At 66.1% G+C, this 27538-nt stretch overlaps 3 protein-coding genes across 8 annotated transcripts; 1 reads left to right on the top strand and 2 right to left on the bottom strand.

Annotated features, from left to right (window-relative positions):
* Nucleotides 1-443: 443 nt before the first annotated feature.
* On the bottom strand, nt 444-7382 carry KCNK6 (potassium two pore domain channel subfamily K member 6). The gene is made up of 3 exons (XM_084612980.1): nt 6725-7382; nt 2060-2455; nt 444-820 (listed from the first exon to the last, which is right to left on the bottom strand). Exons 1-3 carry the CDS (start codon nt 7032-7034, stop codon nt 582-584), a joined length of 945 nt encoding a protein of 314 aa, XP_084469106.1. The 5' UTR covers nt 7035-7382; the 3' UTR covers nt 444-581.
* Nucleotides 6866-27490, top strand: YIF1B (Yip1 interacting factor homolog B, membrane trafficking protein). Of its 4 annotated transcripts, none has more exons than XM_084612978.1 (11): nt 6866-6983; nt 14931-15154; nt 15385-15489; nt 16146-16224; nt 16744-16801; nt 17786-17941; nt 18342-18435; nt 18780-18931; nt 24923-25054; nt 26234-26278; nt 26680-27490. In XM_084612978.1, the coding sequence occupies exons 2-11, from the start codon at nt 14966-14968 to the stop codon at nt 26699-26701; spliced, it is 1032 nt and encodes a 343-aa protein (XP_084469104.1). In that variant the 5' UTR covers nt 6866-6983; nt 14931-14965; the 3' UTR covers nt 26702-27490. The 4 variants fall into 4 exon arrangements, with proteins under 4 accessions (XP_084469104.1, XP_084469102.1, XP_084469103.1 ...); XM_084612976.1 differs by lacking the exon at nt 6866-6983 and adding an exon at nt 13409-13516; XM_084612977.1 differs by lacking the exon at nt 6866-6983 and adding an exon at nt 13409-13516 and having other exon boundaries at nt 26234-26318.
* On the bottom strand, nt 20595-25647 carry LOC311512006 (immortalization up-regulated protein). 3 transcript variants are annotated; one of them, XM_084612982.1, is made up of 4 exons: nt 25418-25647; nt 22089-22153; nt 21789-21857; nt 20595-20881 (listed from the first exon to the last, which is right to left on the bottom strand). In XM_084612982.1, the coding sequence occupies exons 1-4, from the start codon at nt 25536-25538 to the stop codon at nt 20777-20779; spliced, it is 360 nt and encodes a 119-aa protein (XP_084469108.1). In that variant the 5' UTR covers nt 25539-25647; the 3' UTR covers nt 20595-20776. The 3 variants fall into 3 exon arrangements, with proteins under 3 accessions (XP_084469108.1, XP_084469107.1, XP_084469109.1); XM_084612981.1 differs by lacking the exon at nt 25418-25647 and adding an exon at nt 24174-24896; XM_084612983.1 differs by lacking the exon at nt 25418-25647 and adding an exon at nt 22901-23457.
* Nucleotides 27491-27538: the final 48 nt, after the last annotated feature.

Raw genomic sequence — 27538 nt, 5'->3', positions numbered from 1 at the left:
CTGGTCCGGCTGGGGTCTCTGGCACAGCTGCACAGACAGCTGGGCCCCCCAGGAAAAGGGGCTTTTCCCTCCCTTGCGGGTGCCCCATGACATGCTGCCCCTTGCAGGGGGGCTCTGAGCTGGTGGGGGTGGAGGGGTAGAGTTTTGGGGGGCAGGAGGGGCATTGCCCCCAAGCCTCGGGCATGCATGGAATCACCCCCCCACGTATAAAACTCAAACTAGGCCTGGCCAGGCCCCAGCTCAGCCCCACACACAACCTGTCACCTTCACCCCCTTGGTCAGCCAGAGCCCGCGGCACCGGGGGGGCTGGCCCAGGCTGGGCCCCCACAGCCGGCTCCATGGCCCAGGGTCCCCAGCATGGCGGGGGTGAGTCTGGGAAACAGGGCAGGTCCCGGCCACCTGCCCCGCGATAAAACCTGGCGAACGGCCCCTGAAAACGGGGGCGCGCTTATTAAAACCCTGCGCGAGCTCCCCCCGCAACGTGCGGACAGGAGCCGCGTCAGCCGCCGGCACGGTCCCCGCGGGGAGCTGCCCCGGGAACGCAGCCCCCTCTGCAGCCCCCTCCGCGGGCAGGGCTGACGCTATCGGCTGATGGAGGCGTAGTTGGCTCGGCTGCCCGTGTTGAGCTGGGCACTGGCAGGTGGCGGCTTCTCGCCCTGGGCCGGCTCCTCCGGCGGCCCCTCGGGCTGCAGGATGGGCTCCTGGTCGCTGCGGCGAGCGGCCGGCAGCAGGAAGAGGTCGGTGAGGCCGTGCAGGTCGGCCGCCTTGTGGAAGGTCTGTAGAACCAGCAGCACGGCCATCAGCCCCAGCAGCAGGTACACTGGGCGAGAGCGAGGGGGCGTCAGCCACCGCGGGGACTGGGGGTCAGCCCCTGGAGCTATAGCGGCATTGCGCCCCAGCCGTGCCTGGGAAACGCCACCCGGCAGGGCCAGGCCCCACCCCACAGCAAGTAGGGAATAGAACCCAGGCGTCCTGTCTCCCAGCCCCCCTGCTCTAACCACTAGTCCCCACTCCCCTCCCAGAGCCGGGGAGAGAACCCAGGCATCCTGGCTCCCAGCCCCCCTGCTCTAACCACTAGTCCCCACTCCCCTCCCAGAGCCGGGGAGAGAACCCAGGCGTCCTGGCTCCCAGCCCCCCTGCTCTAACCACTAGTCCCCACTCCCCTCCCAGAGCCGGGGAGAGAACCCAGGCATCCTGGCTCCCAGGCCCCCTGCTCTAACCCACCAAACAGCAGTGTACTCTAGGTAATGTTCAGGATGTAGCCGTCCCCACGGGGCACCAGCCCAGCTGGCTTGAAATGACTCTAATAGACACACCGATGCTGCACCCAAGTCTCCCCAGACTGTGCCCTGTGGGGCTACTGGGGCCCCCTCTACCCCCCCCAGGTACCTGCCCCCTAGACACCTGTGACAAAGTGAGCGGGGGGGGTTTCCCGTAACGTTTTGCATGAGCACTGCGTGCTTCTGTTTCCTCTGTGTCTGACACAATGACCTCAGTGGTGGGACAAGGGGGTGTGATTTTTGCAGGGACCCAGGGTGGCAGGTGTCTGGCAGGACTCAGGAGCCAGGTGGCTGCCACGAGAGGTGGGGGGCAGTGACTTGTTTGCCCAGGAGGAGGAGGGGCAGCAGGTGTGTCAGGGGCTGGGCTGGGCTGGTCAGTCTCCTGGTTGGGACAGGCCGGTGGGGGGAGTGGTGGAAAGCCCATGGCCTTTGCTGTAACTTCCTGCTTCCTGTGAGCTCTGTCCTACCCTGTGTTCCCGGTGACTAATAAACCTGTTTTCCACGCTGGCTGAGTCACGGCTGACTGGGGAGTGGGGGGCAGGGCCCTTTGCGGGCGTGCGAGGCTCCCCCAGGCGTCCCTCCTGGGGACCAGGGGGCTGAATGCTTCCAGGTCGGACCCGGGAGGTGCCGGAGCCGAGCAGGCTCCTTGCCCTGGTGCCGGCGCCCCGAGGGGAGACGCACCAGGAGGAGGGTCCTGCCTGACCTTGCTCGGAGCGCACCCATGAGACACCCCCCCAACGGAGCTGCCCCCCCCAGGCCTCCCCCCGCCCGCTGCTCACCAGTGACCGAGACCTTGTAGAGCGCCCGCAGCTTCTGGCCGGGCTGCTCGCCCGGCACGTAGTCACCCAGCCCGATGGTGCACAGCGAGATGAAGCAGAAGTAGAAGGCGTCCAGGTAGCTCCAGGTCTCCTCCAGGGCGCTGAAGATGGCGGCCGGCAGCAGAAAGAAGGCAACCAGCACGGCCAGCAGCAGCAGCAGGAAGTGGGCCCGGGCCAGCGCCCGATGGCTGTAGCCCGACCGCAGCTGCAGGTACTCGAGGGGCCGGTGGACGAAGAGCCGGGCCAGGCGCTGCACCGTGGCCGTCAGCACCAGCATGGTGAAGGGCACCCCCAGCAGGGCATAGAAGATGCAGAAGGCCTTGCCAGAGTCCGAGAGCGGTGTGGTGTAGCCGTAGCCTGGATGCAGGGCACAGAGGAGATGATGTTACCCCATGTGTGTGTAGGGGTCTCCCCCATGGGAAACTGAGGCACGGACAGGCAAAGGCATCCCACAGGGGTCAGTGTCAGAGCTGGGGATAGAACCCAGGAGTCCTGGCTCCCACCCCCCACCCCCACTCTAACCACTAGATCCCACTCCCCTCCCAGAGCTGGGGAGAGAACCCAGGAGTCCTGCGTCCCAGCCCAGCCTTGCCCTGTGCAGCCCCTGGCTCCGTCCGTCCGGCAGGTCCCAGGCTTCATCCCCGCCCTAGCCCATGTGCCTGGGCTCTGCGTGAGGCCGGCTCCGGGAACAGCTCCGGCGCGGGGAGCTGGGTAATGAGATTTTACGCCCTGGTGAGTTCTAAGCCGGGCAATCAGGCGGCTGCAGGGGGCAGTGAAAGGCTCCATTGTGGGGGGCAGCACCGCACCCGCCGCTAATCCAGAGGCAAAGCCAGGGCCCTGCGGGGGGCTGCAAGCTGCACATGACCCCAAGCGCGGGAGGGTCTCGCCCAGGCCCAGTGACTGTTTTATGGTAGCACCCAGAGGCCCCAATCCGGGATCTACTGATGCCCGAGCACAGTGACACAGGCTGGCTGACATACCAGGTAACAGCCTACTACTGCAGCCAGCCAGTGGCGCTTCGGGGCTCCAATCGCACCGCGAAGGCACTGGGTGACGGGGCAGCTGCTGCCCCAAAGTTCCACTACTGGGGTGGCAGCCACAGGGCTCCCCAGCATGGCAGGGCTGGCCCCGCGTCCCCCCTGCCATGGCCGCATCCCCAGGCCTTTCCTACCCCTACCCCAGGATCCAGACAGGCTGAGTGCCCGGCCCCTTAGCCCATCCGCACTATGGGGCAGCTGCACCAGGGGCTGGGGCCGAATACCAGGAAGCCCGTGCGGTGGGGGTGAATCCCATGGGGGAGCCGGGTCACTGGGGACAGCCCTGCTCCCCCCCCCCATCAGAGCTGATGCCCAAGCTCAGAGCCGGCCTGTCAGGGCCTTGTCCACCCACCCCGGGGAGGCAACCCAGCCCACTCCCCACCCAGCTGCCAGGGAGCTGTTTACTCTGAGTGTTGACCCAAGGCAGGCACGGGTCAGAGTTCGCTCTGCATCAACCGGAGCCTCCCATCCTCCCTGCCCTGGCAGGGTGAGCCCTGCCCAGGGATCCCCCCCGCTAGCCAGCTGCCTCCGGACCCAGAGGTCCCGCAGGGAGTGCCCTGCGGGCCAGGACGGCTCAATCTATCCTTGGGCCATGGTGGGGCAGAGGGGCTGATGTCCTGACACGCACGGAGCCAGGCAGGTCTCAGCTTCGGCACCAGCCCATGGAGACAGACCGACGCGGCCAGACAGACGGGCATGTCTAACCCCCCCGTCCCCCGCAGCGGGATGCACCACAGGACCTGTCGCGCTCAGGAAGGTGCCCCGTGGTACCCAGGGACAGACAGGGACAGCCCAGCTGTGGGGACACACAGCTGCCTCAGGCCCCCCCAAGGCACCGAGCTGCCGGACCGGGCAGCACCCAGACCCAGGGGATTGTGTGGCAAAGCCCCTGGGCACTGAGCCCCATGGGCTGTGCCCCCCCCATGGCGTCACTGGGGCCAGGCGCTGGTAACGCACACGCTCTTGGCCTGGCAGGCAGCAGGACTCCCTGGCTCGGTGCCAGGCCCAGGCAGGGCCAGAATGCCCGAGCCCTGGGGAGAGGCACCAGCTCATGTCCGGGTTAACCCCCTCCCTGCCAGGGCTTGGCTCACAACACCCAGTACAGGGGCGGGGAAAGAGCCAGCGTCTGGGCAGCTCTCCAGAGCCCCATGCCGCCAGCCCTGTCTGTCAGGAGCGCTCGGCACTGTCAGGAGCGTAGCAGTGCTCAGCCGGGCTGGGACCCGCTTTCCTTTCCTGGCCAGCCAGCCAGCAGCTGGCTCAGCGTTTCTAACAGCGCATGGGGCCAGCCACGACTTCCCCCGGGACAGCCAGCAGGGCGGCCCGGACCCACGAGTCCCATGAGCCAGAGGCAGCTGTCACCCCTTTGGGCTAAACATCTGAAGGACTAACTGAGCTGTATGGGATCATCAGGGAGCCAGGACTCCTGGGTTCCGTCCCCAGAACTGGCAGGGGAGTGGGCTAGTGGTTTCAGTGAGGGGGCAGGGGCTGGGAGCCAGGACTCCTGGGTTCCATCCCCAGCACTGGCAGGGGAGGGGGCCTAGTGGTTAGAGCAGCAGCTCTCTAGGGCAGAGACTCCCAGCTCCCAGATGAGGGGAGGGGGCCAGGCTGGGGAGCAGGGATTCTGGCTGGATCCTGGCTGGACCCAGCTGTAATCGGCACCAATGTGCCCACCCCAGGACCTGCCGACCTGAGAGACCTGCTCATTTAGGGCTGGATCCAAAGCCTGTCGGAAGCCAGGGAGGGTAGGAGGGTTCCACTGGGCTGGGGGTCCGGCCACATGGACCAGTCTGAGCACCGGGGGCTGCTGGCCCTGGTGTAGGCCAGGCCAGGAATCTCTGAAGCTAAGGCCCCACAGGGGATCCAAGGCCCAGCAGCCAGCCCCCTCCCCTCTCAGGAGCACCTTTGTGCTCTAGGATTTCCGCAAGGGCCTGGGGGGGGGGAGGAGAGGGGAGAGAGAGAGGGAGAGAGAGAGAGAGAGAGAGGAACTAGGCCAGGATGGAGGGGGAGGGTTGGGCTCTGGCTGCTAACTCTGCACTTTCACTTTCCTTGTCATCTGGCGCCCAGGTGCCGGATTGGGGGTGGGGGTGCAACCAGTTCTTCCAAAGCAGCGTTCAGAAGCCCCCCCGGGGAGCATTTCACAATATACCCCCCTACACACCCCTCCCAGGGCAGGAGCGGGATCTCGCTGAGGCTCCTGGCGGAGGAACAAGGCCAGTCCCAGAGTCCTAGCATGGGGGAAGTCCCTGGCATGGCCACTCCGTCACCATCACCCAGGGCCCGGAGCCAGTGCCCAAAGAAGCTGGCCCAGTGAGCCCAGCCGACACCAGCCCAGAGACCTTCTCCAGTCAGTTTTGCTTCTGACAGCTGGCAGGGGCCCAGCAGGCCCTGCCCAGACCTGATCTCTGCTCCGGCAGGTGCAAAGGAGGAGTCCAGGCGAGCGCTGCCTGGGTGTTGGGACACTGCCACCCTGGCAGCACGCAGCATGCCGTGAGCCCAGTCACCAGGCCCAGCGCCTCGTTCACACCCCATGTCACTCCAAGGCCCAGCAGACACTTCGGAGAAGGGCCTCAGAGTTACAGCTGCACCCGCCTTGCCTAAGGGAGCTCGGCCCAGGGACACCCCAGGCCCCCAGCAACACCCCATGGACCCAGCACAGACCTCCCAGGTCCCCTCCCCACACAGAGCAGGAAGAGGGGCACACGCCCCATGGCCAAACGCCCTGCTAAGATGCTTTTCCAAACCCGATCCCACTCTAGGCCCTGCAGAGAACCCCGTGGGTCAGGGCCTGGTGGGGCAGATCCGAGCCACTGTGCGGTGGTGGGGAGGGGCAATGTTTGGTTTGTGGGTTGAGCTGGAGGCTGTGTTAGCTGGGGGAGGGGGAGGAGAGGGCGGCTGTGTTAGCCGGGGGAGGGGGGACTCTGATAACCGGGGCGGGGGAGGGGAAAGGGGCGCTCAGGCACTTTCCCTCACACACTTAACAAACTTTCTGAAAGTTTCTCCAGCTGGCTCCGGCTCTGGGCAGGCCCGGCCCGAGGGGGGCGGACATCATCCATCGGGAACAGCCCCCGCTTGCCCGAGCAGAGAGTGACATTTGCGTGTCCCCTCTTCCCCCCCCCCACACCCCAGTCCCCCGACGCTGCTGGATTTGTAAACTCCCAACCAAGCACGAGATTCGCCCTGGGTGCTTTAACGCGCTTGGGAACAGGGCGCGTGTGTACTGGGGCGGGTTTAAAATCACTGGGGGGCTCTAGGGACACGGCCCTGGGACCCCCCGGGGGATGGGCGCAATGGTCTGGAAGCTGGTGGGGACACCCCATTCCTGGGGGCCCCGGGGGAGCGCAGGGCGCCTGGGGTGGTACCGAGAGACTCACGCGCTGTTTGGGGGCGGCGGCCCCGGCGGGGGAAGCTGGGGAGGGCGGCGCGCAGCGGAGGGGGGCGCTCCGGCTGGGCAGGGGGGCGCTCCGGCTGGCGAGGGGGCACTCCGGCTGGCGAGGGGGCACTCCGGCTGGGCAGGGGGGCGCTCCGGCTGGGCAGGGGGGCGCTCCGGCTGGCGAGGGGGCGCGCAGGGGCGGCGGGCGCGGGCGCTTACCCACTGTGGTGACCAGCGTGCTGGAGAAGAAGAAGGCGGAGGCGAAGTCCCAGCTGGAGGCGCCGGCCGAGCCGTTCCGCAGCACCGACACCCCGTAGCGGTTGGCGCTCAGCACCCGCTCCAGGAAGCGCTCCAGCGCGCTCTCGTTCAGGCAGGGGCTGGCCCGCAGGAAGGCGGCCTTGAGCGAGCGCAGCTCGGCCCGCAGCCGGCTCTCGTAGGGGCGCTCGATGGCGGAGACGAGCAGCGCGCCCAGCAGCAGGTAGCCCGCGTAGCCCAGCAGGCAGAGCCCCAGCACGGCGCAGCGGTTCATGGCGCGGCCGGAGCCCCGTGCGCCCTGGGCGCGGGCGGGGAGAGCGCAGCCCGGAGCGCCCCGCGGGCAGGGGAGACCCGGGGCCCCCGGAGGAGGAGGACGGCGGGGAGGGGAGACCCGGGGCCCCCCGGGCAGAGCCCTCGGTGCGCCCCAGGGAACGGGGGGGCCCGGAGCCCCTCGGCCGCTGCTCTCCCCCTGGCTACGTGTCCTTCCAGCGGAGCTTCCTGCTGCTGCCGCCGGCTCCCCGGAGCGAGCCCCGAACCCAGAGACCCGCCGGGCCGGTCCCCGAGCGGCCGCGCAGCGACCCCTGCCTGCCGCCCGGCGGCTTCTTAGGCTGGGGACAAGCCCCGCCCAGCGGGGCGGGCTGGGACTCGGGGCCCCGCCTGGTCTCGGGGGGACCCCAGGGGATTCCCCGGAGCGGAGGCGGATTCCAGGGCCAGGCAGGAGCCTGGTCCCTGCCGGGGGAGGGAGGAAGGGGCCACATGCACCGACCTCCCCCCGTGCCCCCTCCCCGCTCATCCTTGGCTGCTCTCCGGCTCCTTTCCAATAAGGATCTCAAAGCACTTCACAGACAAGGGACCAAGCCTCCCATCCCTCCGGGGAAACAGGTCACTGCTGTTCCTATTCCACAACTGGGGAAACTGAGGCAGGGGGTTGGTCCAAGGACAGAGCCAGCAGCAGAGCTGGGAATAGAACTCAGGAGTCTTGGCTCTGAGCACGAGGCCCCGCTCTCCTCCAAGGGAGAAAAGCCTGAAACTTTCTGAAAGCCACTCTGGAGTCTGGCCAGTGGGAGGAGACGTGTAATCAAGTGACATGGGTTTTAACACAGATGGGTGCATGGACTCCCCCTCACTCCCCCCCCCAAGCCAGTGCAGTGAGCCTGGAACAAGGTTATCTCTGTCTCGCAAGACTTGTTCTCTTGTGCACAGTAAATAGCATATGGGTGACATTAACACACACACAAACACCCTGTAACTCAGCACCCTGTCTCTGCCCTGGGGGGCTCTCACACCAATCAGGTCTCACGTCTTTGCAGGCAGGATCAGCAGCTCAGGGGTCACCTGCTGGGTGACAGTAGTACCCCAGTGGCTAGGTCACTCCAAAAAGTAATTTTCCCTGGGTTGTTACTCACCCCTTCTTGTCAACTGTTGGGAATGGGCGACGTCCAGCTTGATGGAATTGGCCTCGTTAGCGCTGATCCCCCACGTGGCCAGGCAACTCCCATCTTTTCATGTACTGCATACGTACACGTATGTATACGGCTTCCTGTCTTATTCACTCCATGCATCTGATGAAGTGGGTTCTAGCCCACGAAAGCTTAGGCCCAAATCAATGTGTTCGTCTCTAAGGTGCCACGAGGCCTCCTCGTTGTTTCTAGTGGTTCCCTCTGACTCACCACCCCCCATCTGTTCCCTGATCTGTGCAGTCTGGGTCAGGCACCAGGGTAACTTGGGAGTGGAGCAGCCAAGGTCAGTGAAATTGCACTGGGGTAAAACTGGTGCAGATGGGAGGAGATTCAGCCCTGGGTGTTCTCCGGATCTTCTGAGGGAGCTTTGTCCCTGTGTAACCCCCTTCCCCCTCTTCATCCTCTCAGGCTGCTGAGCAACTGTGGGAAGGGGGGTGCTAGGCAGGGACCCTGCCCTAGCCCCCTTGCTGAGCAGCGTGGAGTGAACCATGCCCAGCTGATAACAGCATTCCTGCTCCAGGGCTTGTTCTGAGGTCATCAGCCAGGCCAGGCCAGGCCAGCACAGCACAAACTGCAAAGCGAACCCAGCCCAGGATGGGGACAGGGATTTGGTGGGTCAGGAGGTCAGAGCCTGAATGCGCCAGGAAGCTGCTTTGGGCATAAGGGGCACTCCTGGAAGAGGAGCGGGCAAAGGGAGCTGCCAGGAGGGAAGGCCCAGCAGGGTAGAGGAACTGGCAGGGGGTGCAGGAGAGAGGGCATTGGGGCACATCCTCTTTCCCCTGTTCCCAGTAACGCTGAGGCTGCTGTCTCCCACCTACTGGTTGAATTTTTCAAAACATCCTAAGGAACCTAGCGCCCCATTCCCAACCCCCAGGCAGTTTAGAAAATCCCAGTCCAAAGTCACCATCTGAACAAAACACAGAGGAACCAGCTCGACCCTGGGGGAAGGAGGGACAAGGGATAGGGGAGCAGGTGAGAGCCCTCGTCCCTCTGCCATCAGCTCCTTACACTGCAGATGTGACTCTGGAAATTGCTCCGTCTGGGCCAGAGCCACCTACCAGGAAAGTCCAGTTTGGGCAGCTTTCGCAAGGAACTATCCCAGCCCTTGGCAGCCCCCTGCAATTTGTCCTGGGGTCCCCCAGGGGTGTCATGACCCTGGAGAGGGGGGGCCCTGACTGAGCCTTACAGGAACTCATGTATTAGAGGGGTAGCTGTGTTAGTCTGGATCTGTAAAAGTGGCAAAGAGTCCTGTGGCACCTTGTAGACTAACAGACGTATTGGAGCATGAGCTTTCGTGGCGAATACCCACTTCGTGGGATCCATGTCGTGGAACTTTCCAGAGGCAGGTATAAATATGCAAGCAAGAATCAGGCTAGGGATAACGAGGATCAATCAGGGAGGATGAGGCCCTCTTCTAGCAGTTGAGGTGTGAACACTGAGGGAGGAGAAACTGCTTTTGTCCTTGGCGAGCCATTCACAGTCTTTGTTTAATCCTGAGCTGATGGGGTCAAATTTGCAAATGAACCGCAGCTCTGCAGTTTCTCTTTGAAGTCTGGTCCTGAAGTTTTTGCTGCAGGATGGTTCAGAGTAACAGCCCTGTTAGTCTGTACTTGCAAAAAGAAAAGGAGTACTTGTGGCACCTTAGAGACTAACCAATTTATTTGAGCATGAGCTTTCGTGAGCTACAGCTCACTTCATCGGATGCATACCGTGGAAACTGCAGCAGACTTTATATACACACAGAGAATATGAAACAATACCTCCTCCCACCCCACTGTCCTGCTGGTAATAGCTTATCTAAAGTGATCATCAAGTTGGGCCATTTCCTGCACAAATCCAGGTTCTCTCACCCCCCCACCCCCCTCCCAAAAACCACACACACAAACTCACTATCCTGCTGGCAATAGCTCATCCAAAGTGACCATTCTCCCCACAATGCGCATGATAATCAAGGTGGGCCACCCCCAGCACAAATCCAGGCCTTCTCACCCCCCCCCACCTCCATACACACACAAACTCACTTTCCTGCTGGCAATAGCTCATCCAAACTGACCACTCTCAAAGTTTAAATCCAAGTTAAACCAGAACATGGGGCGGGGGGTAGGAAAAAACAAGGGGAAATAGGCTACCTTGCATAATGACTTAGCCACTCCCAGTCTCTATTTAAGCCTAAATTAACAGTATCCAATTTGCAAATGAATTCCAATTCAGCAGTTTCTCGCTGGAGTCTGGATTTCAAGTTTTTTTGTTTTAAGATAGCGACCTTCATGTCTGTGATTGCGTGACCAACCTAGCTACACCCCCCCGGGGGGCTGGAGCACCTACAGCATGGGGAGAACCTCTCCTGTGGGCACGGGTAGTGTCTTCACTGCTCGAAGTGTAGACCCGGCAATGGGCTTTAGCACATGTTCACCTGGGCCAAGGTATTAAAATCACAGCACAGGAGGAGCCGTCATAAGCCCATACTCTGTGCACAGGGGCTGGTTTATCTATGGTGCCATGCCTGTCCCATTAGTGTGCTCTCTGAGGCCCTGCTAGGCTCTCCCCGGGTGAAAGCATTCCTACTGCAAGGTCCTGGGCTTTGACCTGACTGAGCATATCTCCTTTCAGAAGCTGCTTCCTGGGAAACAATGTCAAGATAAAGAGCTGAAGCAGCATCAAACACAGCACGTCCCCCATCATTCAATTCCTGAGCAGCCAGGCTGCCTCTTTGAAATGCAGATAGACTGGATAGTTGTGTGGATAGTTGTGAACAGAGGAGAGATGGCCTGCAAAGCTTGGCAATTAACCTCAGAAATGGGCATTAAACGACCTGTGTTTACCGGGCGGGACGGGCTACTCAGCACTAAATGACAGGTTTCAGAGTAACAGCCCTGTTAGTCTGTATTCGCAAAAAGAAAAGGAATACTTGTGGCACCTTAGAGACTAACCAATTTATTTGAGCATGAGCTTTCGTGAGCTACAGCTCACTTCATCGGATGCATACTGTTGAAAGTGTAGAAGATCTTTTATACACACAAAGCATGAAAAAATACGGGAGGTATTTTTTCATGCTTTGTGTGTATAAAAGATCTTCTACACTTTCCACAGTATGCATCCGATGAAGTGAGCTGTAGCTCACGAAAGCTTATGCTCAAATAAATTGGTTAGTCTCTAAGGTGCCACAAGTACTCCTTTTCTTTCAGCACTAAATGTTAATCTGGATTTGATAAATTCAAGTTAAGTGGTGTTCATACCAACATGGGTGATGGAAACTCAGGTAAACGTGGAGTTTTCAGTTTGTGACTCACTATTTTAAGTTTCCTCTTTTCAACTAAAAAGAGGAAGCTGTAATGCCCCTAAAACCCCTCACAGCAAAGCCCCTTGTGGGCTGAAGTTGGGGGGAACTTCCCTGTGGATGCAGGTTGCAGAATGGTCCACTGAAGGCATTCTCACCTCTTCCAAGTTCCATTGGACTCACAGCAGTGGATACCAGGGCTGGAGAAGGGCTAGTGGGCTAGGTGGACCCCAGGCCTGACCCAGCCTCACAGTTCCTATGAGAACGGAGGAAACACCTTGTATCACCACCAAGGGGGTAAGTATTGGACAGAGCCTGCTATTTTCAAGCAACACCAGATCAAAGACTCTATCTCGCACCTTTGCCTGTCTTCCCTAGCCCTGGAGCTCAGAGGAACCCGCCTCAAACAATCCCCTCTAACGAGGAGTTTGTGTATATAATGCAGGCGGAACCAATGTGCTGTATGCTGTCCAGACACAAAGTCTGCAGAAATGCCAGGTCCCAGCTTGCAATGCTCCTGCTTGACCCAAAAACCAGAACTCAGCGAGTCCCAGCGTACCACATTCCATCCTGAGCTGAGGGGTGTGGCCTGTGGAGGCGGCCGTCCCGGCCAGCCTGGCTCTGTCATACAGCGCGAGCCGGGGAGGCGGCAGTCCCAGCCGGCCTGGGTCCGTCGTACGGCGCGAGCCGGGGAGGCGGCGGTCCCGGCCGGCCTGGGTCCGTCGTACGGCGCGAGCCGGGGAGGCGGCCGTCCCGGCCGGCCTGGGTCCGTCGTACGGCGCGAGCCGGGGAGGCGGCCGTCCCGGCCGGCCTGGGTCCGTCGTACGGCGCGAGCCGGGGAGGCGGCCGTCCCGGCCGGCCTGGGTCCGTCGTACGGCGCGAGCCGGGGAGGCGGCCGTCCCGGCCGGCCTGGGTCCGTCGTACGGCGCGAGCCGGGGAGGCGGCCGTCCCGGCCGGCCTGGGTCCGTCGTACGGCGCGAGCCGGGGAGGCGGCCGTCCCGGCCGGCCTGGGTCCGTCGTACGGCGCGAGCCGGGGAGGCGGCCGTCCCGGCCGGCCTGGGTCCGTTGTACGGCGCGAGCCGGGGAGGCGGCCGTCCCGGCCGGCCTGGCTCTGTCGTACGGCGCGAGCCGGGGAGGCGGCCGTCCCGGCCGGCCTGGCTCTGTCGTACGGCGCGAGCCGGGGAGGCGGCCATCCCGGCCGGCCTGGCTCTGTCGTACGGCGCGAGCCGGGGAGGCGGCCGTCCTGGCCGGCCTGGCTCCGGGGGCCGGCTGCACGCTCAGGGTGCCCTGTCGGGGTGCGGGGGCTCGGAGGCTCTGGGGCTGGGCTGGGACAGGCTGGGGCCTGCAGGCTCCGGGGCAGGGCGCTCGGCTGCCCACTGTGGCTCCTCGGCCTCTCGGGAGGCCTGAGGCCCCAGGCCCAGGTTCCCCCCAGGGCCGGCCCCGGCCCCGCAGGGCCCAGCTGACGCCCAGGCTGGGCGGGCGACTCCAGCCATGGGGTCCCAGCCCCAGGCCCTGCCGGCGAAGGGCGCTCCTGAGCCTGGGCCTACAGCACTGGGGAAAGCCTGAGCTAGAGTAGCCGGCCGCCATCTTGGAAAGGGGCATGGACAGGGACGTGCAGCCACGTGACTGCCCCGCAGTCGCCATCTTGGGCAGGGATGGGGGGCGGGGCATTTCGGGTCGCGCGACCGCACACGCAGCGCGGCGTCTTGGCAACGTGACCTTCCGGCGCATTGTCCAACGCACGCGCCACGACACTGCGCCGGGCAACGGGCCCCCGCCGCTTGCCCAATGAGCGCGGCGGCGGCCCGGCACGTGACGCCTCGGCCCGACCCGTGATTGGTAGGGCGGCGGCGGAGCGCGCTGATTGGCGGCGCCTGCGAACAGTGCCGTTCTCCAATTGGTCGGTTGGCCCTAAGTGGGCGGGGCTTCCCTTAAAGCGGCAGCGAGGCCCGGCTGACAGTTCGCCGGGGCGGAGCGCGATGAACCCAGATGGCGGCCCCGGCGGGGGGCTCCGGCAGCGTCAGTGGGGGAGGGGGTGACGGGGGGAGGGGCGGCGAGGGGGTGACGGGGGCTGTCTCGGGGGGGAGGGGCGGCGAGGGGGTGTCCGGGGGGAGGGGCGGCGAGGGGGGTGTCTGGGGGGAGGGACGGCGAGGGGGCTGCCTGGGGGGAGGGACGGCGAGGGGGCTGCCCGGGGGGAGGGGCGGCGAGGGGGCTGCCCGGGGGGAGGGGCGGCGAGGGGGGTGTCTGGGGGGAGGGGCGGCGAGGGGGTGACGGGGGCTGTCTCGGGGGGGAGGGGCGGCGAGGGGGCTGCCCGGGGGGAGGGGCGGCGAGGGGGTGACGGGGGCTGTCTCGGGGGGGAGGGGCGGCGAGGGGGGTGCCCGGGGGGAGGGGCGGCGAGGGGGCTGCCCGGGGGGAGGGGCGGCGAGGGGGCTGCCCGGGGGCTGTCTCGGGGGGGAGGGGCGGCGAGGGGGTGACGGGGGCTGTCTCGGGGGGGAGGGGCGGCGAGGGGGTGACGGGGGCTGTCTCGGGGGGGAGGGGCGGCGAGGGGGCTGCCCGGGGGGAGGGGCGGCGAGGGGGTGACGGGGGCTGTCTCGGGGGGGAGGGGCGGCGAGGGGGGTGTCTGGGGGGAGGGACGGCGAGGGGGTGACGGGGGCTGTCTCGGGGGGGAGGGGCGGCGAGGGGGCTGCCCGGGGGGAGGGGCGGCGAGGGGGCTGCCCGGGGGCTGTCTCGGGGGGGAGGGGCGGCGAGGGGGTGTCCGGGGGGAGGGGCGGCGAGGGGGGTGTCTGGGGGGAAGGGCGGCGAGGGGGTGACGGGGGCTGTCTCGGGGGGGAGGGGCGGCGAGGGGGGTGTCTGGGGGGAGGGGCGGCGAGGGGGTGACGGGGGCTGTCTCGGGGGGGAGGGGCGGCGAGGGGGCTGTCTCGGGGGGGAGGGGCGGCGAGGGGGCTGTCTCGGGGGGGAGGGGCGGCGAGGGGGTGACGGGGGCTGTCTCGGGGGGGAGGGACGGCGAGGGGGGTGTCTGGGGGGAAGGGCGGCGAGGGGGTGACGGGGGCTGTCTCGGGGGGGAGGGGCGGCGAGGGAGTGTCCGGGGGGAGGGGCGGCGAGGGGGTGTCTGGGGCGGGTTCAGGCCCCCTGGCCGTGGGGCACCTCCCTGCAGTGGCCTTTGGCGGTTGCTGCCTGCGAGCTCGTTGGTGGGATGAGGTTGGGGGGTCTCGCCCTGTCCCCAGGGGCTGGCTGTCTCGGGGACCCCCCCATGGCCGGCATCGCTGGAGGGCCCCTCGTGGGCAGCCCCAGCAGAGCAGCCCGTGGCTGAAGGGGCTGAGGAGAGCCAGCTTCTCCAGCCTCTAAGCCGATCGCGTGGGGGTGCCCCCCTGTGCCAAGTCCCTGTGCCCTGGGGTCCCATCACCCCAACTCACCTGCTGTCTCCTTCCCGCAGCCTCCAAGCGCCGGCTGCCGGCCGCCTCCTCCAGCATGGCTGATCCTCCCCAGCTGTTCGATGACACCAGCTCCAGCGCCCTGGGCAGGGGCTACGCTGCCCCGCAGTCCCCCCCTGTGGGCTACCCTGCACAGGGCTCCTTCCTGGCTGAGCCCATGTCCAGCTTCGCCATGGCCTACGGCAGCACCCTGGCCAGCCACAGCAAGGAGATTGTGGACAAGAACGTGAGTGTGTGGGGCCAGGGGGAAGGTAGCGGGGGGAGACGTCCCATCCACAGCGCAGCCTCCAGTTTGTCCTGTTGCTGGGACAGAAGACTGAGTGGCTGCTTCTCTCTGACCCTACCCTCTCCTCGTGATGCCCCCTGCTCTGCACTTGGTGCTCCCCCCCACACATGGGGCCCCCCATCCTACACCCCTGCCCCCCTGTGCCCTGAGCTGCTTTCCTCTCCTTGCAGATTGACCGCTTCATTCCCATGACTAAGCTGAAATATTACTTTGCCGTGGACACTGTCTACGTGGGCAAGAAGCTGGGGCTGCTTCTCTTCCCGTTCATGCACCAGGTAAGCCCAGAAAGGCTGAACCTAGCTGGGTAACTGGAGCCACGGCCTTGTTCGTTAGCAGGTTGGGTGATGGGAGTTGCAAAGGGCTCTTTAGCCTGCAAACTTCAAATGGAGGATTGAAGAGTCCAGGACGTCACCTCCACCATCCACCTCCAAAATCAGCTGGCGCCTAAGTCTGAGTGCGCATACAAGGTTGTGCGGGTCGTCCGCATCTAGGGCCGCTCCGCCCCCTGGTGTGGGGCACACTCTCTGGATGGTCAGTCTGACTCCACCGGGCCCATTCTGCAGCCCCTTACAACCACTCTGCTGTAGTGTTTAACACCCATGGGAGGGGGGACGCTGGCGGTAGGGCTGTGCTGCCGGCAGGGCTCAGGGTGATGCAGCACCCCCAGACCCGCACACTACATAAGTGACTCTCCAGTGCAGGGCTATTGGCCCCGGGGCGCTGGCTCCTGGTTGCTGAGTGCTGCACCGAGAGACTCTCGCTGGGTGGCCTGGGTTTAAAGCTAAACGAGCTTCCTGGCTGGCTCGTACCGTGAGGCCGGTTCAGGAGGATGGGCACCATACAGAGATTGCCCTCCCTTGCCAGCTCACCCCTTCTGGCTCTGCAGCACTCGGGTGTCTGGGGTTCCCCTCACAGGTGTGTCTCTTGGCAGGACTGGCAGGTGCGATACCAGCAGGACACACCTGTAGCACCACGGTTTGACATCAACGCCCCTGATCTCTACATTCCAGGTACCTTGCTGGGCAGCAGCGTGTGGTCTGATTTGACCCTGTGCAGAGGGCAGGCCCTCGTCCTTCCGGGCTTGTAGGCTGAGTCCTGCAGTCCCTAGCCAATGCAGCACTGGGCGCTGGGTGTTATGGCCTGACTTTCAGGGGTGCTTGCATGGGAGGTTGAAAGTTGCACAGTTCACTGTGGATCCGAGCAGCAATATAGATTAGTTGGCTCCCTGAAACCTTCCCTGGTTTCCGAGGCCTTGTCTACAGGAGGAAGCTGAGCGGCCTGGCTACGGTGGGGGAATTATTCTGCTGTTGCCAACTCTTCGGGAGTAAAGGCAGCAGAGTTACTCCCTCCACCATCTCGGAGTTTCCTGTGGGCATTGGGAGCCCTCTCAGCTTAGTAGCCCAGGTTGGCATCTCCCATGTGCTCTTTCAGGAGGTCTATGCATTCCCTATCCTCTGGGCCGGACTGGTCCCCTCTGCATGAGAGCAGTGACTCTGGGACTCACCAGCTTGTTTCTCTTTCCTTCGCAGTCATGGCTTTCATCACGTACATCCTGGTGGCTGGCTTAGCACTGGGAACCCAGAACAGGTGAGGAGAGTGCTCCCCAGGCATAGGCGCCGACTCATGGATGCTCCGAGGCTGGAGCACCCACAGGAAAAACTTGGTGGGTGCTCTGCACCCACTGGCAGCTCCCCACGCCAGCTCACCTCCGCCTCTCCCCCTGAGCGCGCCTTCCCTGCTTCTCCCAGCGCTTGCTGCCACGGAACAGCTGTTTCATGGCGAAACAAGCTGAGGGAGGGAGGCGGGAGGAGCGGGAACGTGGTGCACTGGGGGGGCCAAGGCGGGGATTTGAGGAAGGGGCCCAATAGGGACAGGGAGGGTGCGGAGTTGGGGCAGGGGTTGGAATGGGGGTGGGGCGGGCAGGGGTGGCGCGAGCACCCACTGGCGCCAGGAGAAGCTGGTGTCTATGTCCCAGGTGCAGCAGCAGCCTTGGGTCTGTGCTGTCCTGAGGACTCGGATCTGCCCCGTCTGCGTGTGGTTCTCCTGAGCGTGGGGGTGCAGCAGCCTCGTGCTGGGGGTGGGCGCTTTCTCAGACCCTGCGCCAAAGGTCAGGCTGATCCATGTGAACAGAAGCTTGACCAGGGTAAAACTGGCAGCTGCTGAGTGCCCACATCCTTTCCAGGAATGCCCTCCAGGCGGGGAATTTTAGTGGGAGTGGGGGGACCCCAGCCTGAACCGGCCCCACCTTCCCAGGTATGTCAGTTGGGAACGCCATGCTCCTGTGCCTGGAGCAGACCGTCCTGTGGTGGCCTCTAGCCAGCAGTACAGGAGCTCTCTGCGTGTCTCCGTGCCCAGAGGGAGGGCGTGGGGTCAGCCTGACCCTGCTGCTGGTGCCCGGCATTCGATGGCCTGCAGGCTCCCTGGGGGGCTGGGAGGTGGCCGCATGGGAAGCGTCGTAGGTCCTGCCAAGCCTAGGCTGCCAGGAACTCGCCCATCGGCAGGCTGGCACCCTTTGACCCTCCCAGTCCCAGCTGGTGCCCTTTGACCGTCCTGACCCCTGTGCGAATGCAGGTTTTCTCCCGACATCCTGGGCTTGCAGGCCAGCTCGGCCCTGGCCTGGCTGATCGTGGAGGTGCTGGCCATCCTGCTGAGCCTCTACCTGGTGACTGTGAACACGGACCTCACCACCATCGACCTCGTCGCCTTCTCGGGGTACAAGTACGTCGGGTGAGTGCTGGCCCCTCCCCAGCCTGGAGCTGCAACCACCGCACTCGAATGGGGGGAGGAGACCAGCCCTGTGCCCTGCAGGGAGAGGGGATCGTGTCCCAGTCTCTGAGCGGCAGAGGGGCTGGGGTCAGCGCTCTGGGGCTGACGCAGATGTGCAGTGTGTGGAGTTAAAGGGGCCTGACTCTGGGTGTGGGTCCAGATCTCTGTCGAATTAAATTAGCGCCAGGGGGATGCGTTTGGAAACGTGTCCCTCCCCCCCCAGCCTGTGAGTGACCACGCTGCAGTGGGGTGCTGGGCCAGGGCCCTAGCACGGGAGGGGGTGCTGGTGGCACGGCTCTGCTACCCCCAGGGCTAGGGGTGGCACCCCACACCCGCTCACTTCATGCCTCTCCTGCGGCAGGATGATTGTCGGCATCGTGTCCGGCCTGCTGTTCGGCAAGACTGGCTACCACCTGCTGCTGAGTTGGTGCTGCCTCTCCATCTTCGTCTTCATGGTAAGGGCTGGCTGCGGCAAGGGGACAGGTGGCCTGGGTCAGTCACGGGGTGGAGTCTAGCTCTGGGGCTGGCTACTGGTTTGGCTGGTTCTGACCTCGGGACTGCGCTGCTGGTGCTGGGCCCCGTGGAATCAGCGTCTCCCCTGCGCTTCCTCTCCGGCTGCGGGAGCTGAGGAGAGCGTCCCAGGCCGGGCCCTTGTCCTGGGGACCAACCGGCTAGCGGTGCCCAGTATATTGGGCTCGGACGGCTGGGGGGGGAAGAAGCGGCAGCATGTGCCATGTGGCCAGTGGCCCAGGGCTGCTCCCACCAGGCCCTGGCCTAGCGCTCTCCCCTCTCCCCCCAGATCAGGACGCTGCGGCTGAAGATCCTGTCGGAGGCGGCTGCGGAGGGCGTGCTGGTGCGGGGGGCCAAGAACCAGCTGCGCATGTACCTCACCATGGCTATCGCCGCCCTGCAGCCGCTCTTCATGTACTGGCTGACCTTCCACCTCGTCAGGTGATGGGGCCTCCCTCATGCATCTCCTCTCCAGCTGCCCGGGACCCTGCCCCTCGCTCCCCAGCCGCGCTCCCTGCCTGGGGCCTGTTCACAGGCAGGCTGATGGCGGGGGTCAAACAACGCCGTGTCCGCTCCAGCTTGTGCTGCGGTGACGTCCTTGTGTTAGGGTTAGCGGGGTGTGGGGGGGGGGCTCCTGGCCAGGATCCTGGGGCGGGGTTCCCTCTCTGATGGGTTTAGCCCTTTAGTAAAGAGACACTGCAGGGTTTTGTTTAAGGGCCCCAATCTGGGGCGTGGAAGGAATCTCGCTGTCAACGGGGGAGGCAGCTGGAGCTTGGCATATTCCAAGTGACTTGTCTCTGAGAAGGGGACCAGCTCGGGAGATCTCAGGCTCTGCCCTGGCAGTGTCTGTGGAGGGGTGGGACCCTCAGCTGGGCAGTGTCTGAGGGGTGGGGGTGTCCCTTACCCTCCAGTGCCTCCTCCGTGGGCAGCTGTCTTCCTGCAGGGCCGTGAAGAACCAGCTGCCTGGAGCTCCGTGTGGGCCAGCCCTGCGCCACCTCGGGGTCTGCCTGGTTCTGCACCAAGCTGCTGGGGTGGGGCTAGTTTTGCATGTGAAATGCCAGCCTGCGTTCCTGCCTAGAGCCGCCCCCACCTCCAGGCTGGGCGGCACCAGCCCAGGGCTCACGGGGTGCTGGGGGCACGTCTGGCTGTCTGGCCATTTTGAACCAACAGCTGTTTTTTGTTTCTCTCGGTGTTGGCCGGGGGTGGCTGCCAGGCTGGGGCCTAGGCCACTGGGGCCAGTCTTGCCCTGGACACGGCCTTTGGGCTGGTGCTACGTAGGCCCCCCCCTGCCCGGTCTAATGCCTCCTGTCACTGGCCTTCAGGGCTGGCTTCCTGCAGCTCCAGCTAATGCCTGGGCAGGTCTCCCCCAGCTTTGCTAGACCCCCACCCCCCCGGCTGCATGTTAATGCATGCGTGCTGCTGCCTGGTGGTTTCTCAGTTACTCTGCTGCGGCTGGGGGGCAGGCCATGTTAGGGCTGCCTCGCCGGGGCCCGCCGGGGCTGCATGCGGCCTGAGCCACCCCCCAGAGCCTCTGTATCCACAAGCCAATAAACAGTAGCTATGGTGGCTCCGTGTGCTGGCGTGCATGGGGGGGGGTCACTCACGTAGCCAGCAACAGGGACACCCCAGGGAGACTGCCTGGCCCCCAGGAGCGCAATTGGAGCATCCCCAAGGGCACCAGCACCCATTTGCTGTCCACACTGGAGCTGGCTGGGCGTACGGCTACTCCCCAGCCCCACACTTTGGCCCCTGCTGCTCCTGCCCTGAGCGGGGCAGCTGCTCCCCAGCACCTGCCACAACTGGCTAGCTTGTCACACACCAGGTCTGCTGCAGTGCAGGCAGGAAGCTGGAGAGCCTGGAACTGCTCCACATTTCTGCAGCTGGGGGCCGCTCGCCTCCCCAGGGCCACCTGCCAAGCTGCTGTTCCCTTCCCTGCAGGTGGGGCCGAGAGCACCTCCTGCCACCTTCTCCTGACCCCTTCAGAACCTGTTCTGTGGGTCAGGCCACACCTGGAGGAAGCTGCCTGGGCTGGCCCTGCCCTAGGCTCCTGCTCGTTAGGGCAGGCTAATAATCCCCTGCCTCACACAGCATCCGCAGGGCAAGCTCAGACCCACCCTTGTTTATTTCCAATTAAGGCTCCAAAGGGCAGGCTCCAAAGGGACAGATAAGGGCAGCGGGTGCCCGGCTGAGCTGCTGGTTCTCCTCCCAGCCCTGCTCTCGGGCCGGGTCTCTGCCCAGCGCCAGGTGTGCAGTGTGGGCCAGACGCAGCCACTCCCAGTGCTGGCATCAGTGGCTCTTCTTTTCCTTGGACTTCTCCTTCTGCGGCTTCTTCTCCTTGTTCAGCTTCTTCTCCTTCTTCTTCTTCTTGTGCTCATGGCCTGGGCAGTGGGGCTGCGGGGAGAGCGTTGGGGTAAGGGGGGGAAGGACCTGGGCTCCCCAAGAGCCCAGCTCTGTCCCAGGCCTGCACAAGCCTCGGTTTCCCTCCTCCCTGCGGCTGGTGTGTTCAGACAGAGCTTGCAGCGGGGCGGTCTCCTGCGGTGGGGTAGCACCTGGTCCCCTGGGGTCTCTAATCTCCAAGGCTCTGCTGCTGTGATCCACCTCTGTTCCCTGGTGGATCGGGCCCAGGCCCTGACCCTCCAGGACCGTGTTTGCCTGCTAGTGCCAGCTGCTCTCTGCAGCCAGTCCCAGCCCTGCTCTGCCCAGCAGCTGGGGCCGTGCCCGCCCTGGGGGCTGCGGGTCCCGCCCTCTGGCCCTGACAGCAGCAGAGGCTGGATTCTAGCCCCAGGCTGGGCCGCGGGGCACCAACAGCCCTGTGGTTATCAGTGTGCGGGCAGCAGAGCTGCCAAGTGCCCTTGGGGGGCTGGGATGGCCCCCAGACCTGGGCAAACAGGGCCAGGGGAGCCAGGAACCGGGCTCCCTGCAGGGGCTGCTGGCCATGTACCCTCCCAGCAAGAACAGGCTGTGGGGCTGTCTGCTGGCAGGGGGCCCTTGGCACCTGGGTGGGGAACAGACCCGCCCCCTTCCCCTGGCATGGGGGGCTCTCCTTATCCCCACTGCATGGGGCTAGGGCAGAGCTAGGAAGAGCACCCAGGAGTCCTGGCTCCCAGTGTCGACCCCCCTCCTCCAACGCTCAGCCCCCTTGTCCCCTCCCTACTGTGGGGAACCCCAGAACCCCCCGGCAATGGTGGCAGCAGCAGGCGCTGGGGGAGGGAGAGGAGGAGGCTGGGCTGGCAGAGCTGCTCAGGAGGGTGCCTATCTCAGCCCTTCCCCCGGGGGGTCCTGGCCCCTCACCCCCTACCTTGCCATGGTGCTCCCCGCTGCTCTCACTGGAGCTGCTGCTGGAGTCCGAGGAGGATCCGTGCTCGTCCTGAGAGAGAGACGAGGTTCAGCCTTGCCCAGGCCCCACCCAGGCCCAGGGCCCCCCCAGCATTGCAGCAGAGTCAGCGCTGCAGTGGGCATGGGGGGATGCCCAGAGCAGGTGCCCCCCATCCAGGCACCCTGAGTGGTTACCCCTCCCCGACCCAGAGCACCCCCAGACACGGGGCCTGATTCCTGCCCTGACCCCACCCTGGCTCCCTGAATCCTGCCCCCCCCATACCTTGTGTTTGGTGGGGTGCCCCACTTTCTTCCCTTCCTCATGTTTCTTGAGGTCCGGGCCAACAGCTGCAGGGCAGAGAAGAGTGGGTCAGGCTGTGCCCAGCCCAGAGCCCTCCCCCATGGATGGCTATGGGGCACAGGGGTCAGGAAGCGGGGCAGGCAGGGCCCCTGTGCCGGGCTGCTGGTGTCTCTCCCCCGCCCCTGCAGCGCCCAGCACTGGGCCCTATTCCGCGCCTACCCGCCCCCCAGCCTGGGGAGCGCTGGGGGCCCCCACTCAGCACTGGCAGGGGGAACCTGGAAGACTGGACCCTGGGGTGGCTCTGCCTGGGGGGGTGGGCTCCCAGGGTCTCTGCTGGGGGAGGGCTGGCCCCCGTGGGCACTCCTGGGGTCTCTGCCCCGGGGGGGTTCCTGGCTCCTGGGGGGGCTCTAGGGGTTCTCTGCCCTGGGGGGTTCCTGGCTCCTGGGGGGGACTCTCTAGGGGGTCTCTGCCCCGGGGGGGTTCCTGGCTCCTGAGGGGGACTCTCTAGGGGGTCTCTGCCCCGGGGGGTTCCTGGCTCCTGGGGGGGCTCTAGGGGTTCTCTGCCCCAGGGGGTTCCTGGCTCCTGGGGGGGGGCTCTAGGGGGTCTCTGCCCCGGGGGGTTCCTGGCTCCTGGGGGGGGGCTCTAGGGGGTCTCTGCCCCGGGGGGTTCCTGGCTCCTGAGGGGGACTCTCTAGGGGGTCTCTGCCCCGGGGGGTTCCTGGCTCCTGGGGGGGACTCTCTAGGGGGTCTCTGCCCCGGGGGGTTCCTGGCTCCTGGGGGGGCTCTCAGCTCACCTGCTGCCCGGTTACAGTCCATTACGCTCCCGAGTCGCGGCGGGGCCGGGCCGGGCGGGGTTTTATGGGCAGCTCCAGGGCGGGACCGAGCGGACCTTATGCCCGGCCGCGCCCCACGGCTGGGGGTGGGAGGGGGGTCACCCCCCCCCCCGCTCTGGGTGCAAACGCCTCGTCCCCGCCTGCGGCCCAGCGTGTCGCAGACAGCGCGGGGGGGGGGACCCAGGCGTCCGGGCTCCCGCCCCCCCCAACCCACCAGGCCGGCGGGTCTCACACAGGGCCCGGGGGGGCGCGACACTCGCCGGGGCCCAGGGCAGAGCCGACGCCGCGCCCTGGGGGGGGCTCCCGGGCCTGGCCCCCGGGCAGCAGCCGGGGAGTTACCCCCTGCGGGGTCCTGTGCCGGGGGCTGCCCCCTGGCCGGAGTTTTACAGCGGGGGGGGCGGGGAACCTGCCGGCCCCCTGGGCGGTTTCAGCGCCCGCCGGGGTGCGGGCGGCGCTAGGACCCAGGGGAGGCGGAGCCCGAGCGGGTCTGGGGATCCCGGAGCCAGAGGCCGCCGCCGCTCCCGGGTCCCGCTCGGTGCCGCGGGTGAGTGAGGCCCGGGGGAGGGGGAGGGGGCACCGGTGGGGGCGGCGGGGGGAGCCCAGGACCGGGAGGGGAGGGAGCGGCGGGGCTGGGGGTGGGGGGCACCGGCAGGGGCGGGGGGAGCCCGGGAGCGGAGGGCAGGGCTGGGGGGGGCACCGGCGGGGGAGGGGGGAGCCCAGGACCGGGAGCGGAGGGCAGGGCTGGGGGGGGGCACCGGCAGGGGCGGGGGGAGCCCAGGACCGGGAGCGGCGGGGCTGGGGGTGGGGGGGGGCACTGGCGGGGGGAGCCCAGGACCGGGAGCGGAGGGGGCGGCAGGGCTGGGGGTGGGGGGCACGGGCGGGGGGAGCCCAGGACCGGGAGCGGAGGGGGCGGCAGGGCTGGGGGTGGGGGGCACGGGCGGGGGGAGCCCAGGACCGGGAGCGGAGGGGGCGGCAGGGCTGGGGGGGGCACCGGCGGGGGAGGGGGGAGCCCAGGACCGGGAGCGGAGGGCAGGGCTGGGGGTGGGGGGGGCACCGGCGGGGGCGGCGTGGGGAGCCCAGGACCGGGAGCGGAGGGAGCGGCGGGGCTGGGGGTGGGGGGCACCGGCGGGGGCGGGGGGAGCCCAGGACCGGGAGCGGCGGGGCTGGGGGTGGGGGGCACCGGCGGGGGCGGCGGGGGGAGCCCGGGAGCGGAGAGCAGGGCGGGGGGGGGCACCTGACTGGCCGGTTTGTGTTTTTCTGCCCCGGGTCGGCGCGTGTCCCTGGTGCGCTCGGTGAGGACGCTCGTGTGTCGCCCTTTGGCACGTGTGTGTTTGTGCCCTGGTGCGAGGGCAGCTGGGGTCGGGAGCACGAACCCCTCTCGGGCCGCAAGTCCCCCTGTCCCCTCCCACCCTCCCTTGTCCCCAGGCCGCAGCGTTCCCCCCACCGCCCCCGTGCCCGAGGCTGCCGGGGGGCATCAGTGCTGGGTCACGGGGCCGCCCCACGGGCCCCTGTCGATCGCCCTGTCCCGGGTGCAAAGGGGTTTGGAAGCCGCTTGCTGCCAGGGACCCCCCGCCTCCCTGTTAATCCCCTTTGAGCCCCGCTGGTCTCCTGCCCTGGCCTCCGGGCCGCGAGCCCCGACTGTGAAGCGCGAGGCCGGGGGCCCCGCTGGAGCCTGCGACCCCACGACCCGGTTGCCCCAGCGCCGCCCCCCGGCTCGGGGCCGGGAGAGCTCCCAGGGCGGCACAGAGCCGCCAGCCTGGGGCGGGCAGAGCGCCCCGCACACGCTGGGGCCACGTGCGAGCACACGCGTAGGCAGGCGCTGGTAGCGCCCTCGAAGGGGCCCCGGTTCGGGCCTCGCTCCCTGTGCGAAGCTGGGGGCTGCGTGCTGGGCCCCCAGCCATTGCCTGGTGCGGGCTTGGCGCCCTGCCCCCAGCCCGGGGTGCGGAGCTGCCCGTCCCAGCACCTTCCCTCTGCCCTTGGCAGGATGGCGTGTGAGCTCTTCCTCCTCTCCTCCCTCTGGTTCCTCTTCGTCATCTTCTGGATGGAGACCATCAGCCTCTGGCTCTTCCTGTGCAACTTCTACCAGGACCGAGCCTTCTACCACTGGGGGGAGCGGTGAGTCCCGCGGGGGGGGCCCGTCTGGGCCAGGGCAAGGGCCATGTGAGCACCCCCAGCCAGGCCAGCCGCCTGTCACCTCCACACACACAGCCGCCCATGGGCCTTGAACTCTCCCCCCACCCCCACCCCCAGCTGGGGTGCCCAGGGCCCGGCTCAGCGGGACCCCCAGCTGGTAGGAGCTGAGCAAACCCCAAGAGTGGCACAAGAGGTTAATCCCGGGTAACCTTGCCTGGGAGATGGTCAGAGCAGGGGGCTGGGAGCCAGGACGCCTGGGTTCTCTCCCAGCTCCACCCCAGACTCTGTGCAAAGTGCCCTGCCCCAGGGTAGAGCTACGAGGGGTCAGGGTGGCCCTGGGCCCACCTGCCAGTTGTCTCCCTCCCCAGCTCTTTGCCCAGAGAGGGGCCAGTTCTGCAGGGTGCCCAAGGCTGCTCACTGACTCTGGTGCAACACGGGGCTTGGCTGCTCCCCAGTGACTCAGCATCTCCCTTGCCTCTCCCCCTCCCACGGCAGGGGCCCAGGCAGGGAGCGGAGCTGGCGAGGGGCCCAGGCCGGGAGCGGAACTGGCCTAAGTAACAGGAGAGTGGCCTGAGCTGCAGGCAGGGAATCCACAGGGGGAGAGAACCCAGGAGTCCTGGCTCCCAGCCCCCCCTTGTCCCCCTGTGCTAACCACCAGACCCCACTCCCCTCCCAGAGCCAAGGAGAGAACCCAGGAGTCCTGGCTCCCAGCCCTCCTGTTCTGACCACTAGACCCCACTCCCCTCCCCGTGTTAGGGACAGAACCCAGGAGTCCTGGCTCTCAGCCTGCCCCAAGCTCAGACCCCTCTGGCCAGTTGCCTCCCATGGCAGTCGATAGATAGCAGGGGTTAGCCGTGACTCTCCCCAGCCTCAGCGGGTGCCTCATGCACCTGGCGGGGCTTGAGCCGGTGCCTCGAAAGCAGGCTGCTCCTGTGACCAAGCCCCATGGCCCCCTGGGGAGAGCGAGGCAGGGTCGGGCCTGGCCCCACGTGAGCTGGGTTCAGGAACCACCTCCGCTGACACCACCCCCTGGGGCAGCTCCATCTGTGTGAAAGGGGGACTGACCCCCAGGGAGGCCGGGAGGAAAGTACAGGTTGGTGGGGCCCAGAGGCCAGGGGGATGGCCCGCTGGCCCTGGCTGACGGACTGTTCCCTCCTGCAGGGTCTTCGTCTCTGACCCAGGCCATATGCTCTACGTCTTCGTCAGGTGAGCACCGGCTGGTTCCAGGCCCCGCCCAGCCGTTCAGGTACAGAACCGGCACCGAGCCTTTGCTGTGTGAACTCCCTGGGTCCCAGGCTGCTTGGCCAGGAACAGCCCCGAGCCAGCGGACGCAGCAGGGGCTCCCAGCTGGGACCGTTCCCCCTGCCCGGCAAAGACAGTCCCTGTTGGCCCCCGAGGGCAGCAGAACAGGCCTGTGCCAAGCGCTAAGCTGGGGTGATTCTGGGGGGAGACCTGAGGCTGTGTCCAGGGCTGCACAGCTGGTGGGACCCCCTATTGCTCATGGTCCGGCTAACAGCAGCAGGGCTGGGCCTGATCCAGATCCAGCTCTGCAGCTCCGGGAGCACAAGGGGCCGAACGTCTCTGACCCAGGCTTTATCTCCTAGCAGCGCTGGGCCTGGCCAGCTGTAGACCTGCTCCCAGCACAGCAGCTGGGGAAGACGAGCACACAGCTGGTCCCTGGCCAGCAGGAACCCCCAGGCGGCTGGAGGATGCTCGGCCACTGCAGAGCCAGGAGGTCAGAGGCAGGGATCCCAGGGTAGGAGGCTCCTGCTGCCGCCCCCATGAGCCACGTGCCCCCGCCAGGCTCAGAACCAGCGCAGGCTGCAGGAAGCCAGCCGGGCACCATATTGAACCCTGGCCACGGGCCAGGGCATCGGGCCAGAACTCTGCCCAGCTGCTGGAGCGTGGCAGGGGCACACAGACGCTGTCCCCTTCCCCCTGCTCTGAGGTACAGAGGCAGCCTGGTGCTGCAGGCTCAGTGCAGGCAGCCTGGGCCATGGCTGGGATCCAGAGCCAGGACACCTGGGTTCTTCTCCCCTTTGTGGGGCCTCCAGGGATTCTGCCCTGTGTGCTAGGGCGAATATGGAGCTAGCTGCTGCGGGAGGCACAAGGCCGTTAGCCAGCCCCTGTAGGGGTGCAGGCCGCTGTACACCTTTGTGCTGGGCCCTGCAGTTAGAGCAGCCTCAGGGCTGCTCTCAGTTCTGCTCTGCCCCCCATGGGCACCAGGGAGCAGCGATTGTGGGCGTGGAGACTTCTGCCCAGGACCCTGCTCCATGGGCATCAAAGACCTAGGGGACTGGTCCCCTCCACTGTCAGAGGAGCCCCCAGGGGGCTGAGGAGGCGACACAGCCAGGTGGTGTGGCCTGGACACCTCCATGACCCATGGGGGTCTTGTGTAAATAAAAGCTTTGGCACCAACCTCGTTTCCATTTTATACCAATGCTCCTGCCCGTCCCCCCCAGGGAG

Source organism: Lepidochelys olivacea (genome assembly GCF_965140295.1).
Source record: "Lepidochelys olivacea isolate rLepOli2 genome assembly, chromosome: 23".
Lineage (NCBI taxonomy): Eukaryota > Metazoa > Chordata > Testudines > Cheloniidae > Lepidochelys > Lepidochelys olivacea.
Note: the sequence above shows the minus strand (reverse complement) of the source record. Positions and strands in the feature narration are given on the sequence as shown.

Bases quoted from the DNA above. Each gene is read 5' to 3' on its own strand.
- KCNK6 (XM_084612980.1), bottom strand. From the start codon at position 7,034: ATGAACCGCTGCGCCGTGCTGGGGCTCTGCCTGCTGGGCTACGCGGGC. The intron at 2,456-6,724 runs GTAAGCGCCCGC...CCCTGCATCCAG, and splicing joins CACGCTGGTCACCACAGTGG to GCTACGGCTACACCACACCG. The intron at 821-2,059 runs GTGAGCAGCGGG...GCTCTCGCCCAG, and splicing joins CTACAAGGTCTCGGTCACTG to TGTACCTGCTGCTGGGGCTG.
- YIF1B (XM_084612976.1), top strand. From the start codon at position 13,477: ATGAACCCAGATGGCGGCCCCGGCGGGGGGCTCCGGCAGC. The intron at 15,155-15,384 runs GTGAGTGTGTGG...CTCTCCTTGCAG, and splicing joins AGGAGATTGTGGACAAGAAC to ATTGACCGCTTCATTCCCAT. The intron at 16,802-17,785 runs GTGAGGAGAGTG...GTGCGAATGCAG, and splicing joins GCACTGGGAACCCAGAACAG to GTTTTCTCCCGACATCCTGG.
- LOC311512006 (XM_084612981.1), bottom strand. From the start codon at position 24,414: ATGCCCCCCGGCAGCCTCGGGCACGGGGGCGGTGGGGGGAACGCTGCG. The intron at 22,154-24,173 runs GTGCCCCCCCCC...TCTGCCCTGCAG, and splicing joins AACACAAACCGGCCAGTCAG to CTGTTGGCCCGGACCTCAAG. The intron at 21,858-22,088 runs GTATGGGGGGGG...TCTCTCTCTCAG, and splicing joins GGCACCCCACCAAACACAAG to GACGAGCACGGATCCTCCTC.